This window comes from Prinia subflava, chromosome 2, assembly GCF_021018805.1.
Source record: "Prinia subflava isolate CZ2003 ecotype Zambia chromosome 2, Cam_Psub_1.2, whole genome shotgun sequence".
In the NCBI taxonomy this organism is placed as follows: domain Eukaryota; kingdom Metazoa; phylum Chordata; class Aves; order Passeriformes; family Cisticolidae; genus Prinia; species Prinia subflava.
In genome coordinates, this window is record NC_086248.1 from 77,662,920 (window position 1) to 77,678,791 (window position 15,872).

Here is a 15,872-nt window from a genome sequence, read left to right on the forward strand (position 1 = left end):
CTGCCAGACTTGCCCAAACGCTTACCCAAAAAGCCACCACCTGACCAGATACTGCTGGAACAGAAGCCAGAAGAGGCATCTGATGAATCGCTCATGAGGGCACTGCCATTCCCTCCTCCTCATACTTTTGTGTATTTTCTCACAACTCAGCCAAGGTGTCCCTTTCAACTCCAGTCCTTCTTGCTGGCATATCCTCTATCAGTGTAGAAAGCTTCTCTCCCTCTGGGGATTTTAATCATCCCCAAAAATCCCACCAGATTTTCTCTCCCATCCCACAGCTCAGCCACATCTGATGATGCAGAGAGACTGGAGGGAGTTGAGAGCAGCTAACAGAGTCAAGCACCGGATCCAGGAACTTTCATATTAATGGTGTAGAAGAGGCATCAGCCCCCTCCCAGCTCTGGAGTGAATGACCCCTCCACAGGTACAGCCCAGACTCAGGTCCAACCCTCAGCTTAAAAGAGCAAATACATCAAACTTGAAGATCCATTCTTCCCTGTTCAACCCCTCAGACCCTCTTCTGTTTGTCTGTCCCTGCTATCATGTACAGTTCCTGCACTTCCATGCACAGTAAATCATTTGCTCCTTTACACTAATGACTTTGAACAAAAGGAAAAGCCCACACCTCACACACTTTTCACAGCCATTTGCAGACTGACACTTACATTGAGTTCCTCCAGCTTATTGATGGTGGTTTTGGCATCAAGCAATTTATTAGTGAGCTCCACAATCTCCCAGTCCAGCGTCTTGCGGTCCATTTCTGCCTTTTTAATCTGGGATGCAAGAACAACAGGTTTAAAACTCCCTAGCACAGAACTTGGCTTCACCACCCACCTCAGCCCAAGCATGGCACAATGACATGTACAGCTGGGATACAAAAAACTTCCAGACAGACAGACAGACAAGGGAGACAACCCTCTTCAAAGGAAGGTGATTCCAAAAGCCAAATGGGACCAGCCGCTCTGCTAGCTACAGAGACAACAGGTTGAGTCTGAACCTCCTTAAGGCAGTATTTCTTCTTGCAGCACCTGTAGGTTTCCTCTCTGCCCCTGGTTCCCATGGTGCCTCACAAAAAGCTAGTGGTTTTGAGCGGTCAATCCCACCCTGCCACTGGTAGTAAAGAACTCTGAGATAGTGATACCCTGCCCTCCTTCCTGGGGAAACCGAAACAAGAACACTGCCTGAAAAGATCCAGCAGCCAATACTGAATGGACAAAAGGGGGAAGGCACCATCTTGAAGGAGTTTAAGCCTTGCTCTAGTAAGTAAAAGCACCTGTCGCTTCATTTGAAGTTCAGCTAATGTCCTCCCTAAAGCAGGCAACCTTGCCTCTTCAGACTCCCTAACAGTTCGGGTACATGGAGACCCAGATGTAACAGCCAAGAGGGACAACAGCTGAGAACAACCAAGCTGTCACTGTCTCAAGAAGTTCCTCTAAACTGCCCAAGGCTGTTGTGAGGCTGTGAGCAGCAGGGCCAGCTGTGCAGCACAGGTACAGCACAGCAACAGGCAAGGTGATAGGGGAGCCAGTACTTCAGACACCAGCACAATGAATAATTGGTAGTGAATATTAACCCAAGAAATTCAAGTTCTAGAACCAAAGAAATCTCATCCTGGGCTACATGGAGGCAATCAGAACCTCAGCTATTTGACTTGCCTGCTCGCAGCTCAGAAGGGGAAGGAAAGGGAGCAAACGAGGCTCACAGCCATCCACACCTTGTGCAGTGCTGCTGCTTATGGGCACCACTTCCCAACATGCCATGCTCCAGCTGGCTCAGAGTCAAACACTCCTAAGATGGAGCCCTGCAAGCTAGGACCTGCTGCATCTGCGGGCAGCTGCTGGATACCAGGTGAGCCCTTGGCTGGACGAGGCCTGGGGCCCCTCCATCTGAGATGGTGTATGTGGGATTGACAATGAGACCAACAGGCCCAGACACGTAAAGAGGAAAAAGGAAAAACACACAAACGAAAAGACGCAACTGCAAAAATCCAGCTTTGGCTGAGAGAGGCCTGAGAGGTGAGTGCGCCCAGAGTGTGCCAGCGGCAGCGTGGGGAGGAGAAAGAGAAAGAGAGGGGGAGGGAGAGAAAAGAAACAGCCATGAGTGTTATGAACGCACACAACAGACGTACACGCACACTGACTCTGCTCTGACTGCCCCTGTCCTCCCAGGATGACCACCCCAAGACTAGCTGACACATTCCTGGCATTTTGAGAGGGACTGAAGCAACATGACGGAATACCATGCAATTATGTTGTGAGGAACCAAAGCTCTCATGCATGACCAAGTATGGGCTCAGTAAATCAAGAACACCACTCATGACACCAGCCAGAATGGGGAGTAGATGGTCACGGCCAGAATCTCACCCCTCACCCCCTGCCACATCTGCTGGGTAAAGACAGGGCCCTTTGCCCATTTGCTCCTAACACACACTGGTCTTCTCCACCTCATGTCTCTAGTGACTTAACAGGGCACTCACCAGGGTGTGCAGCTTCTCCTCCAGGTCTTGGTTGGTTCTCTGGGAAGCAGTGTAACTATTCTGCAACCTACAGAAACAAGATTGTATGCTTGGGAATGGATCTCAGGCACCTGCTCAAGCTGCCTTCATAGGTGCCAAGAAAACCACCAGCTCTAGAACTCAGACTGCTACTAAGACAACCAGGCATATTAACTGTGCCTCACCTCTGACACGTGATGGCTTTCAGACCCCAAGTTACTGGAGGCAAGACGGGCCTGGCAGGCTGAAAGGATCTGCAGGAGGGGATGTAGCTGCCTTTGGAGGACTCCTCTGAGCTATGTCACATCTAAGCACACGACCAGTGACTGGCACTGATTTTTAACTGAGGTACTTTTCAAGTAAAGCAATGATGTATTTCCTTGCAGCCACCAGTGGCTTTTTTTGCACACATGCTTACATCCAACAGATGAAGAATTCCCTGCCATCAGCCTCTCATGCTGACAGCATTCCTACACTGTACCTAGGAAGAAATAATGGCTGCAGAGCCTTTATCTCCCCTAGAGTCTGGAGGTGCACCTTTTCAAGGATGCAGCACACCTTTGACTTGCACAACAGGGCACAGCCTGCACACACCAGCTGCGGGAGTCTTTGGTGTGAGGGATCTTTCTAACTCTACCCCCCTCATTTTCTTTGTCATACCTACGGAATTTGTCCTTGAACTTCTCCAGCTCCTCACGGTTCTGGCCCAGTTCCATCTCCAGATAGTCCTGACCTGACTCCAGTTCCCTCTCCATTGCCTCCATTTTGTTAGTCACGTATGTCAGCCGTCGACGAAGCTCCTCATTCTCATGCTGCAGGAGCCTGGGGCAGGAACCAGGAGCAAGGTACCACTGAGTGCACAAGGAGCGTTCCACACCAGCACCCCCACCTGCTGCCCTGTACCAGGGCCCAAGAGCCCTCACAGGTCCCAGGAAGTCAGGAACTGAACGCTCAGGAGACTGTAACACATGAAGCAAGAGCTACATCTCTGTCAGGACAGACAGACAAACACTCTTGGAGCAGGGGCAAAGAAGCACATGCCAGCTGGCCAGCCGTGGCTCCCAGCTCCCTCTCGGGTTACAGTGCTTGCATAAAGACAGATGAGCTGCACAGCTCCAGTGTCCCTCAATGATGAATGAAAACCAATCAATAATTTATCCCAGTCCAGGTTAGAAGAATAGACGGGAAAAATCCTCTCTCCACCTCTGTTAATGACTTAATCTACTTTCTTTCACACCCACCAACTCCTCTGCCTGCATCTGCACTGGGGGGTCCATGCTCCCTCCTCCTCCAGCGGGAGGGACATGCATGGCACAGGTTGGCAAGGCACAGACTAAAGTTCTGCCCACACAGCCCCAAGAAGACTGAAGATCTGAGAGGAGCCTGCAGGGCCAGTCAGCTTCACTGCACAGGTGGCACAGGCAGGATGTGAGGAATCAGCACCCACACAATTGCAGTATGACAGGCATAAAGGGGGAGCAGGACACTTACTTCATCCTTTCTGCATCCGTCAAGGGCTCCTGCACAGGGAAGAAAACAGTTGTGAGGTTCTTTTACAAGAGGAGTTGGTCTCTCACACTGTCCTAAAAGGCAGTCTTGGTTGCTACACCCTAGCTGTGACTCTTCCTCCCCTGCTCTGACAGTTCATACTAGGCAAGCTTAGAGCTACAAGGATCTGTACACACTGCTCAGTGGTCTGATACTGAAACACACTGTGTGTCTGGTTCAGGGTAGAAGAGCTGGACTAGAAACCACCACACAAGTTAGGTAACTTTACCCTCCCACGGTGCAATCTCAGCATCTCTTGTAACATCAGCACCTTAGCAGATGTTTCAGCTTCCTCCACATCCACAGCTGGTGGGCAGCAGGAATCTCACAGGCCAGCATAAGCAGGATTCACTTGTCACCACAGCAGTCACTTGTGGGACCCTCGAAACCCCATAAAAATCATGAGAGAGAATCAGTTGGGACCTGAAAAATGTGGCTACCAATTATAACACCCAGACTGTGCTCCAAAAAAGGCTTCTTTCTGCAGACCTGAAAACAACCACTAACCATTCTAGGATAGCAGAAGAAACACTAAAGGTCAGAAAAGCCTGTAAAAGAAAACGTTATAGGCAAGATCCCCAGAGGTAGCTGGAGCAGGGCCCTGCAGAACAAGGAGACAGAAAGCAGTGACAAGAGCACACAGCTCAGCTGTTCTGAACTCTCTGTGCTAACCCATGAGATAGCTGCTGCCTGCCAGGATGGCTGGAAGATATTTAATTAGCACTAGAAGCAACTGTATTTTTGTGAAAGCCCAAGTCTCTGACCATTCTCACAAAGTCCAAACTGCCCATGGATTATTTTTGGTGCTTCATACCAAGAGCACTTCACAAACCCAAGTGCTACCACACTTTAGATACTCTATTAAGTGTCACAGTCAGCTCTGAGCTGAGAGATCGTGTCAGACAGCCAAGGACGAAGCTGTTGAGCTGCTAACACTTCCATAAGGTACACCATCCCTCATCCCTTAAGACCTCAGGGGCTGCTTCCTTTATTAATTCACACTTTAAAAGAACGGTCTTTAACACCTGCAGATACCCTCCTGCTCCTAAGGGCAAACCATCAATCCATCCTTACCTCCTGATTCCGCATGGCAATCAGTTAATTCACACAGAATTATCTAGCACCTGCCTCCCCTGCCGCCACAAACAAACAGCAGATGATAGTGACCAGGCAAAGGGGATAATGTGATTCTTATTAATACAAGGTAATGGCATTGCCTCAAGGCAGGCTAGAGAAAAGAGGGGAAAGCTTAAAGGACCTGAAACGGCCATCATACAAAGGTCCAACACCCTGAGACAGCCAGGCACAGGGCACACACAAAGCACCAGGAACATCCCAGCACCTCCTTGACAACGGAGCTCCCTGCTTCCTGCACACACCTACTGCCCAGCAGCCTGAAGGGTCTCCAACCAGCAAACACCTGGAAAGTCTGCAGTGGGGAGAACAGCACCAGTTTCTACCTTCCTTAACTCCTGGGGCCAAAGGGAAGCTGGTTACTCCCAGCAACCCATACCCAACCTGCAGCACAGCCATGAGTGGCACCCACACGTATGGGAGTGGCACCACAAGAGAACAGCTTCTGGTGATTAAGCACCCACAACATGAGGTCTAGGGGCCCACTCTCACTCTCTGCCCTGGCATTACAGACTAGATGAGATCCAGGTAGGGGTTTGGCCTTTGTGAGAGCCCTGCCTGCGAGATGGTGACCCTGGCACCTACCTTGTTTAGTGCCAGGTTGAAGGAAGGGGAGGATCTAGGTGGGGTAGGCCCCTCCTCCCGACTCCAGCATGTTGGAGTGGAGCAGGATCCTTTCTCTGGGTAGTTCGGCTCCACTGCACGCTTCTGCTCAAGCTTAGCACACTGATGGTGTGGCTGTAATAGCTGTGAACAGGGACTGCTTTCATCCCTTCTGCCCTCTGCACTGCTTTTCCATGAAGACAGTGAATGCTGCTGCCCAGAGGATGTCCCTGCCAGCCCCAGGTCTGCCAGCTGCTGCAGCTCATACTGACACAGATCTACCACCCTTTTCTCCAAGGAAAGGAGTTTTCCCTTACTGTCCTTCCTCCTAAGGACAGGTTTCTTTCTTAGTCTGGAAACTCTCTCAGCTTCCTCAGCATACTTTCTCTGGCCCGAAGCCACTCCCAGCCCCTCACTTTTCTTTTCTGCTTTTCTTCTGCTTGGGCAGGGGGATCTTTCAGTTGCATGCTTGGTTTTGACCCCTTTCAGACGACCTTCCCCTTGGCCTTCTGGCACGGAGCTTCTGGGAAAAGGGGGAGAGTTCTGGTCTTGTTCTGCTCCCCTGGTCTCTCCCAGTGAGCGCAAGCGGTTGGGACTCAGCACCCGCTGGCTAATCTCATCCAGGAATTTGGAGAACTGCAGTTTTTCCTCTGTGATCTTCTCCCTATGCTTGACAGAGTCAGCGGCCCTGCTGCTGCTTTGCTCCAGGGAGCGTTTCTCCCTAGGGCTGAGGCAGAGCTGAGGATCGCTGTATTTGCGCGAGCCACGACCACGGCAAAGTGTCTCAACTGAGCGGGACTTGCATAAGCTCTCAGGGCACGAGCCAGTCATGTTGGTCTGCTTCAGGATCCCTTTGAGAGGCAGGTGTGTAGAGGAGACACGAAACTTCCTTGGTGTCAGGACTTCAGGAGGCTCTTTAAATATAAGTGAGCGTTCCAGGCTTCTGCTCTTGAAAGAGCAAGTGGGATGGTGTCTTTCATCTCCAGACACCAGAACTGTCTCCATGCTACGGCTCACAAATTTGCTGCGGTGCCCACGACTGCGGTTTGGGCACCGCTTCCCACTTCGCTGCCCCATCTTCCCACCACGCTGAAGTGCAGGAGAGACAGTCTGGCTCTTGATGTTCAACTCTGCTCTGCACCCTGCCACTTCCTTCTCACTGCTGGACTCCAGGGACCACGATGAGGAGAAGTTCAGGTTGCAAACCTCAAACCCCTCTGCCTGCTCGAGCTGGCCTGCCTCGGTGTAACTAAACCCTATTTGCTGGTGCAATGGTGTTAAGCCCTTTGTCACCCGGCAAGCCGTTACCTGACTCTGCTCAGCCAAGATCACTCCGTCCTGGTCGTCACGAATGATGGGTACCTCATGCCGGACTTCGCGGTGCTGCGGGGGCGCCTTGCGGTAAGGCTTCTTTGTCGGGGCCGTGCTCGACATCCTCCCACCTGCGTGGCTCCGAAGGCGGGTTACCTACCAACAGCAGAGAGGGCATAGGAGAGAGAGTTGCGGCTGCTCCATCGAACCCTACAGGTGACCCAGCAGCAATTCGGCTCCCCTGGAGTCCCAGAGCAGGTCCCCATGCAGAGTGCTAATAGAGCAGGTAAAGGATGTAGCCACAGGCCTTGAGCAGCAGCGGCAGGAGAGGGAGCAAAGTAAGAGGGAGCTGTGTCCTTCTCCCAGCCAGTGAGAGCAGAGGGCTGGCACATCCTCTCCCCCCTCTACACACGCTCACTCACGTACTTGTGTGTGTCCGGATTATATATAGCAAATGAGAACAGACCTCACAGCAGCATATTGATCAGGCTCTTTAGGAAAGGCCTTTTTCAATATGGAAACTGCAAGCCTTACAGGCAGCAGTGACAGCTGGAGCAGGAGTTATTGATCATCTCCTGTCACTGTCAGCAGGGACTATGTGGGAGGAGACTTCAGCCATTAAAGAGCCCAGAACTTTTTGGCTTACACTGGGACCCCAGTGCAGTAGACCACAGGAGATTTTTCAGAATGAGAACACATTACTCTGGCAGAAAACACAAAGACAACCCCCAAGTCAGAGGTGGCATCAAATTAGGGAGCAGTGGTTTTGACCTCTTGGTTCTTAAAGCCAGATTTTGCAGCACAGGATCACAGAATGGTTTGGGTTGGAAAGGACATTAAAGATTATCTCATTCCAAGCCCCTTGCCATGGGCAGGGACAGCTTCCACTAGACCAGGTTGGTCAGAGCCCCACCCAGCCCCACCTTGAACCTCCAGGGATGAGGCGCTCACAACCTCTCCAGGCAACCTGTTCCAGTGCCTCCCCACCCTTAGAGTGAGTGCACAATATATAGACATGCAGCTGCACAACTAGTGGAAGGATTAGTTCCTTCACCCTAGCTGTGCTGGGACTCTTCCTTCTGTAGGAGCATTACAAAAGCAAAAAATAGGGTAGAAGAAAAGCAGCTGTCTTGTACACATGGAAGAAACACCTTCCTTTCCATCTTCTGTGTCCACAGTTGAGGGCAGGAAGACATCCCCACAAGCAGCCAGAATGTTATCCACCCTGTTGTACACAAGAGCTATCAAGCAGGCCCTGCAGAGCCCAGTACCAGACTTTCCTCAGTGACAACATATGCACCATTCATAGTTGTCCTATATTTGGAGTAAGTGCTCAATTCTCATTCCCCTTGTGGGACCCTTACTCTCAGCAAGCCTTGCATCTCTGCAGTCCTCAGCACCTGACCTGCAGCTCTTCAAAGTGCAGGACCTGTGTCCACTCAGATCATTTCTACAAGCAGGGCCACACAACTCCCCTTTACACACCTGCAGTCAATGGCTACCACAGGGCCCGTGACTCAGCAGACTTCACTTGCTTTGTGTGTTGGACAGTGGCGTTTTACCTGGTAAGAGTCTAAATGGAGCCTTAAGAATGGTCTCCAATTCTTATCTGCTCCAGTCTAGCTGCCTCTTTTGACACCCAGACTGAGTCCTCTGAGAGAAAGGCAAGTGGGAGGTGTCTGCACCAAGCACACAGCAGTCCCAAGCCCTAGCAGGCTTTAACACTTCACAGGTACATTTGCAAACTGTCCTCTCTGCTATAAACACAAGCTGACAAAAGTTTCTTGCACCTTTCCACAAACATGAACAACTTCCTAGGACTAACCTGTAAATCTTCCTCATCACAATGCTGGGAACTTCCCCTTGCTGCAGTCATTGTCTCAAAGTCCCTTCCCCTAAAAAGACTCAAGTAGATGTAGATCTCTAATATTTTAGAAAAATTAAATCCATAATACCGAATGCACATTTCATTGCATCCCTAAGCAAAACAGATAGGTCTGATTTGCTGGGAAGACATTTCTCTTTTTTCAAAGAGAAAGGCTGAAAACCTGACCAGAAGAAGGTTTGCAAATGGCCCACTATCAAACAGGCGGTCTAGGGGTCTCTTCTCTCAGTTTCTGCCAGGCTAAGGACAGGAGATGTGCATGAAGGTGCACCCAGCTGAAATCACAATAATTTCTCTATTTTATAAGGACGTGAGCACTTACCAGCCTGGGCTCAAATTGAAAGCCTCATGAAGCCGGGACACTCACTCAGATGACCTGAAGAAGATAACAAATAGCTTAGCATCTAACAAAACAGCCAGCTTGAAATCTCATCCCATAAATACATAAGGCATAGGGAATATTTATAGCCAAGGACAAACTGGGATGGCCACCTCATTCCAGATACCTCAACCCACATCAGATCTTCTGAAAGTAAAGAAAATTGACTTAGAAATACTTGGCCACATAGCCCAGCAAGAGCTGGAAAGGCACATGTCAAGGAAATGTTCGAGGCACTCAGGCACCTGGAATCACATAAACTCAAAATTCATGAAGCAATGGCTTCAAGGCAATAGTGGTTCCAGAAAGGACTAAACAAACCTGCTTTAGAATGGGACCTTCCCAGCTAATCTTCCCTGCCACTGTAGGGATGCTAACTGTGGAGCCTTCAGTAGAGAAGTTTGGTGATGCTAACAGTTATCTCGCTCATCCTTTCAAGTCAGTGCTTTTCACCCACAAATGAGTTGGCAATTATCAGGCTTTTGTTTGAGCCAAAACATTTGTGCCTAGAGCTGTGATAACCCACACCCCCACAAGGGAGGAAGGCAAGCTACTCTGACTGCTATCAAGCAGCATATCATACTCCTGCTGTTAACAGGCTTCTGTAAAACATCCAGTCAACCAGGGATACAAAACAGGTTCAGAAACAACCTTCCTCTCTGGTCAAAGCCTGGGGTATTTAACTGGTTTTGTCTGGGATAATTTTCTTCCTAGTAGCTAGGAAGTGCTGTGCTTTGGATTTGGGATGAGAATAATGTTGATAGCACCTGATGTTTTAGATGTTGCTAAGCAGTGCTTACCCAGAGTCACTGGCTTTTCAGCTTCTCACCCAATCCCAGCAGTGGGGAGAAACTGAGAGGGGACACTGCCAGGACAGCTGACCCCCACTGTCCAAAGGGATGCCACAGCATATGGCATCATGGCCAGTATATAAACCAGGGAGAAAGCTGGCCAGGGGCCACTGCTCAGGAATTGGCTGGGCATTGGTCAGCAGGTGGTGAGCAATTGCACTGTGCATCCCTCGTTCTGTACATTCTACTCATTTTACTATGATCCCTTCCTTTTCTGTCCCTTTTAACTCTCTGCATCTCAATCAACAATATTTTACTTTTTCCCCAAATCTCTCCCCAGTCCATTGAGGGGTGAGAAGTGAGCCAATAGCTGTGTGATGCTTAGTTGCCAGTGGAAATCAAACCACAACAGGTACCCATCACTACAAGTAGAGAATGGGGTTAATTTGGGTTAGTCTTTCTGTAGGAGAGTAGCTCTGTGGCCATTGCTCTGCCACTGGCACGAGAGACTTGAGTAAAGCCTTCCCTCCCCTGAAGCACTACTGCTGCTGTGCTGCTTTTCCCATGCCAGTGGCATGAAGTCCTGGGAGATGGCACAGGAGGCAGGGTGTGGAGCAATTGTACACACACAGGGAGAGTCAGAGGGAAGGTGAATGGAACACGCAGGCAACAGGACCACGCAAAATCAAGCTTTGCCAAAACAAACTGAAGAGGTGCCCCAGTGCTGGCCCTGCCCCAGCAAGCTGTCTGGCCCCTTTCCCTACTACAATGCTGGACTCGAGTCTCAACTAGCACAGGGAAAAACAGCTTCACAACAGTGGAACTGCTCTGTGGGGCAAACTGTAAAGTATGAGGGGAGAGAGGGAGAACACGCACCTCCAGGAAGGATCAGGACAGCACAGTTTGAATCTGCTTTTCCATCAGCTCCCAGCAAGAGCTGGTTCAGCATCCAGGCATAACCACCAGCCACATGGCAGACAGAGGCTTCCAGGAACAGCTGCACCAATGGGTCCACGCATGTTTCCATTGCAGCTGTGCTCAGAACATGCCAAAGGCCTCCCTGTCTCTCAGCACACTGTTCCTCAGGCTCAAACAGAACTCTCCTGCTTCCTACCCTAGAGGCAGCAACTATGCTACCTGCCATCTCATCCCTACTTACCTGGAAAAGATAGCAGGATTTGAAATCTACCCTCATGATCTGAGAATTTCCATAGATACTCAAAAACTCACAGGGCTGCCAGGCAACTTTCCTCAAACAAGGACTTACAGATCCAAAGTGACGACGTGTCCAAACATTTCTGGTCGTTTGTCTCTGAATGAGCTCTCTCCTGTCAGCAGTCAGCAGCATCTGGCCAACAGCTCCTGAAACATGAGAAAGGAAACTTGGTGTCAGTCACCTATCAGCACAAAACATGGAAACAACCAGGCATGCTCAGAGCAAGCCATAGCCAGGTACCAGGGCAGAAGTCAACAGCAAACTGCACCATCAGACTACTATCGAATGCCAGGTCCTTCCACTGTAAAAGCTCCATGTCTGCACTGTATCCCAGGAAGAACAGGTCTTTTAACCATCTCTCCACCGAGCAGGATGCCTGTGCAGACCAGTACCTGACCTCAGAGAAGCAGCTGTTTTTTCCACATGGCTCAGGGGTCCCTACTTCCCCACCTGCAATCCTGTCCACCATCAAGAATCCGGTCGCTGTCACTCTGCTCCAATCACTCTGCCACACCAACCTGATTTTGTTTTGCAGACATCCAGAGGCTGCAGCATCACATGCAGTGAACAGCACAGCAAAGGCCTCCTCATCTACAATACCTGAGCATCTCTTGCTACCACAGGGTGAAATCCCAAGGTGGTTCAATTCACCACACCTCTGTTCAGAGAGGAGCAGATACGCTCTGCAGAACAGATGGACCTTGTGCTCCAAAGCAGAAATGGATATAGGTAATATCCAGAAACAGAAGAAGGCACCAATTCTGGTCATCACACTATTCAAAAGCCCCTCTCTGAAGGAGCTTGCTGGCAAGTCTACATTAAGATTACCCTGCAGAAGCTCAATTTTAGCCTGGAGCTACAGCAGGAGGCAGCTCTTCAGCTATTCTAATTAGCACTGTAATACAAGAGGAAACTTTAAATCCTAGTTCCTTTTATCCATCCTTTCCACCTCTCATCAGTACTGTTCCTTAACATTTACAGTCCTCTTTCTACTAGTTGATCACCTGCAGTAGGTCCAATTCTGTCTTTTAGCTATTACCCACTGTTGTTCCAGTCTGATTTCTAAGCTCACTGACAATTACAGCTTCACCAGGATGGCTTATTGAGGGCCACAAGGCTCACACTGACAAAACACACACACTCTTTCTTCACAGGGACACCATGTTCTGGTTACAGCTGGGACAGAGATAATTTTCCTTCTGGTAGCTGGTACAGTGCTGTGGTTGGGATTTGGGATGAGAATGATGTTGGTAACACACTGATGGTTTAGCTGTTACTATGCAGTGCTTACTCTAACTCAAGGATTTTCAGTTTCTTGTGCCAGTGACAAGGTGCATGAGAAGCTGGGAGGAAGCATAGTCAGGACAGTTGACCAAGCTTGGAGGGAGCACAGTCAGGACAACTGACTCAAACCAAGCAAAGAAATATTCCATATTTAATGGCATCATGCTCAGTATATACACTAAGGGAAGTTGCTAGGAAGGGCCAACTGCTGCTTAGGGACAGGCTGGGCATTGGTCAGCAGGTGGTGACCAACTGTGTTGTGCATCACTTGTTTTTCTTGGGTTTTATTCCTCTCTCCCTCTCTCCATTACAATTGTTACTATATTTTACTTTTTTTCAATTATTAAACTGCTCTAATCCCCACCCACAAGTTTTACTTTATTCTAATTCTCGTCCCCATTCCCCTGGGAGCAGAGGGGAGAGTGACCAAGTGCCAGCATGGTACTTGGTTGTCAGCTGGGATTAACCCCAACACAGGGACAGAGTGCAGCTGCACAGGCAGCACACGACCTTGACTCCAGCTGGCTTCACCAGACACTGTAAAATCCACCTGCAAGGTAGCTCTGTTCTCTGTGTGACCTGAGAAAGGCAAAACTTTCACCACACACCACAAACAGAAGTCATCTCACACTGAATTGCTTAAGACAGTTCTTTGGGCCCTGTACAGAATAAACAGCCACTTGGCATGCACACAAAACCACACCACCACCCATGAGCATTGCTTTATCTCCAGTAACAAGAAAGAGGTCCCTAGCAGAGAAACAAAGGTTCAAACAGGAATGCTTTGGACAAAAAGGGAAAGAACAAGAGAAATCAAAAAGGCAACATTTGTAGGCACCTAGTGTCTCTTCCTGATATTTGGCAAGTCCCTTGAGGCCTGAGGTAGCCAACACTGTGATTCTAGGATGCACACAACTTCTGCCTGCTTGTAGTTGCAGCAGCAGAACTTATCCTGCAAAGAGGCAGAGGACTTGCAGGCTTTTCCTCATCATCACCTTCTCTTGTCTCTTTTCTGATCTTATAAAACAGTCTTCTTACCAGTGCTGAGGATCAGCAGTGTCCTTTCCTCAAGGGAAATACAGTGATTATGATGAAGACAAAGTTTCTTTCCTCAGGTACTGTATCACCTTTCCAGCTTTTCCTCTTAATAGCAGCATTTATTTAGCACTACTTTTTATTCAGAAGGATGAACTTGTATTACTGAAAAAATACATTCCAAAATACAATCACAGTCACATTTGTTTCTAATGCAACACTACAGAAAGATTCTTTGTGGCTCAATTTTTGTGGCTGTCAGAGTCAGCACACTCCAAAAACTTGCAGGTACAATACCCACAAGTAAGAAAATCAAATGTCCAGTGACACATGTCCGACCACCACAGTTAACCTGGAATATTTGCTCTCTGTGGGCCAACCTATATTCTGCATGCTTATCCAATACAGGATACTGGCACATCCTGCTTTAGGAGGTATCAATATCTCCTGACCAGCTTCATGAAAAGCAAACGCAAGAGAGTTTTGTCTAGTTGCTTTCCTGTGTGTATGGATAGAGGACACCTTAGCTTTCACAAGCCTCAAGCCAGACTACCTGAGAAGCTGCTGCAGAAATCCTGACCAAGACAACTAACCAGGAGATGAACAATGTAATAACTGCACCAAGGGATGTCTGTCCAGGACAGAAAAGCAAGCTGTGTGAAATTAAAAGCAGCACCTGTAGACTGCTGGTGCCAAGCACAATTGAAAAGGACTGCAAGGTTATTAAAGGGCCCTTTAACATTTAATGAGAGAGATCTTTTCATTCAGAGAAGGCATCTCAAAAGAAGGTTCACAGCCATTCTACCGCTGACTACGTTGAAGCTCATTTTAAAATAGAAGGATGACAGTTCCTAGTGCAGATTCACATCTCAGTTCTGCTTGTATGTTAGCGCTCACAATTCAGATCTGAGTAATAGCACTATAGTGACTTTGGGATTAAAATCGAGTTTCAGGAGGATTATTGGTCATTCCTGCTTTTCCATGCCAATTAACCTTGACTGTTAGGCAGAAACCTCTGTTCTCTGCATGGGAACAATTCCAAGAGCTCTAAAGTAAAAGAGATCAGGATAGCTGTTGAACAACAGTCCATATACCATGCCCTACTTAACACCTAACATTTCCAAAGAAAATTAAATCCCTGGATTCCAGTCATACACAGTTCTTGCTGAATGGAAATACCACAGGACATATCACATATCAGTCATATCCACTGCCACATGCAGAATTCTCTTAAGAATTATCAGAATCACACTTTCCTTACAGTCCTGTTTGCTCCTTCCACAATACAAAGATCTCAGTCCCTGTAATTCAGTTGCACTCCACACCCTTAAGTGTGCATTTTATTATCTACTCTCTGCTGTGTTAAGAGTAGCTTAGCTTCCCTAATTCTTTTATAGAGGCCAGGACTGGTCAACACTGACCAAGAAATGCTAGCATCACTCACATGTAACTGGAATAGAATGCAACAGCTGATTAACATCTGAACAGGAACAGAACAGGAAGCAAAGGACCAGAACTCAATCCCCAAAAGGAATGTTAATGGAGAGTAAAAATACCCAGGGGAGATTTTGACTAGGAAACCAGCACCACCTTTTTAATGCATATAAAGCGTAGAACCACCTTTAATGGCTACACATTTTGCACAAATTGCACAAGAACCAGCTCAGCAAAAGGTCATTTCCCAAGTTACCTTTAGCATAGACAGCTACATCAAGGGCTAAGGACAATTTATTCAGAACTGCTGACATACCAGAAGTGTGTTTAGTTTGTTCAGTGATCCTTCCAAGTCTCATAAGGTAGTTTAGGCTACAAACTTTCAGAGTCTCTTCATCTTAGTGCTCTGGGTTTCAGAGTACAGTACTTCCTCACTCTCTCTTCTTACCTGCTCTTTAAGATCTCCCATGAGAAGACTTTTGGAGTATATTGCTCAGAAATTTAAAGAAATACCAGAACATTAGATAAAAAACTCATGGAGATTAGAAGAACTCTCAAAAGTTTCTGGAAGTGTCTGGACCCAGCTAGAAAAAGCAAATCTTGATACTCTAATAACATGTTAAAGAATAAAGCTGATAGGTCACATGAGGCCTTAAACTTTCTCAAACACAAGCGAGGGCATGGCTGCAACAAGCAAACATTTGAAGACAAGTCAAAGAGGGAGATTTCTGTAAAAAATCACCATGCGGGAATTCCTT

At 48.3% G+C, this 15,872-nt stretch overlaps 1 protein-coding gene across 7 annotated transcripts in view; it reads right to left on the reverse strand.

Annotated features, from left to right (window-relative positions):
* TJAP1 (tight junction associated protein 1) overlaps positions 1-15,872 on the reverse strand; it is a 40,183-nt gene that overhangs the window by 5,771 nt on the left and 18,540 nt on the right. For all 7 annotated transcript variants that reach the window (XM_063390653.1, XM_063390654.1, XM_063390655.1 and 4 more), the window contains 7 exons: positions 11,413-11,507; positions 9,298-9,351; positions 7,088-7,246; positions 3,986-4,014; positions 3,155-3,316; positions 2,477-2,543; positions 666-773 (listed from right to left, as the gene is read on the reverse strand). In XM_063390653.1, the coding sequence (XP_063246723.1) occupies positions 666-773; positions 2,477-2,543; positions 3,155-3,316; positions 3,986-4,014; positions 7,088-7,213 (492 nt within the window). In that variant the 5' untranslated portion in view covers positions 7,214-7,246; positions 9,298-9,351; positions 11,413-11,507. The remainder of the gene's footprint in view (positions 1-665; positions 774-2,476; positions 2,544-3,154; positions 3,317-3,985; positions 4,015-7,087; positions 7,247-9,297; positions 9,352-11,412; positions 11,508-15,872) is intronic.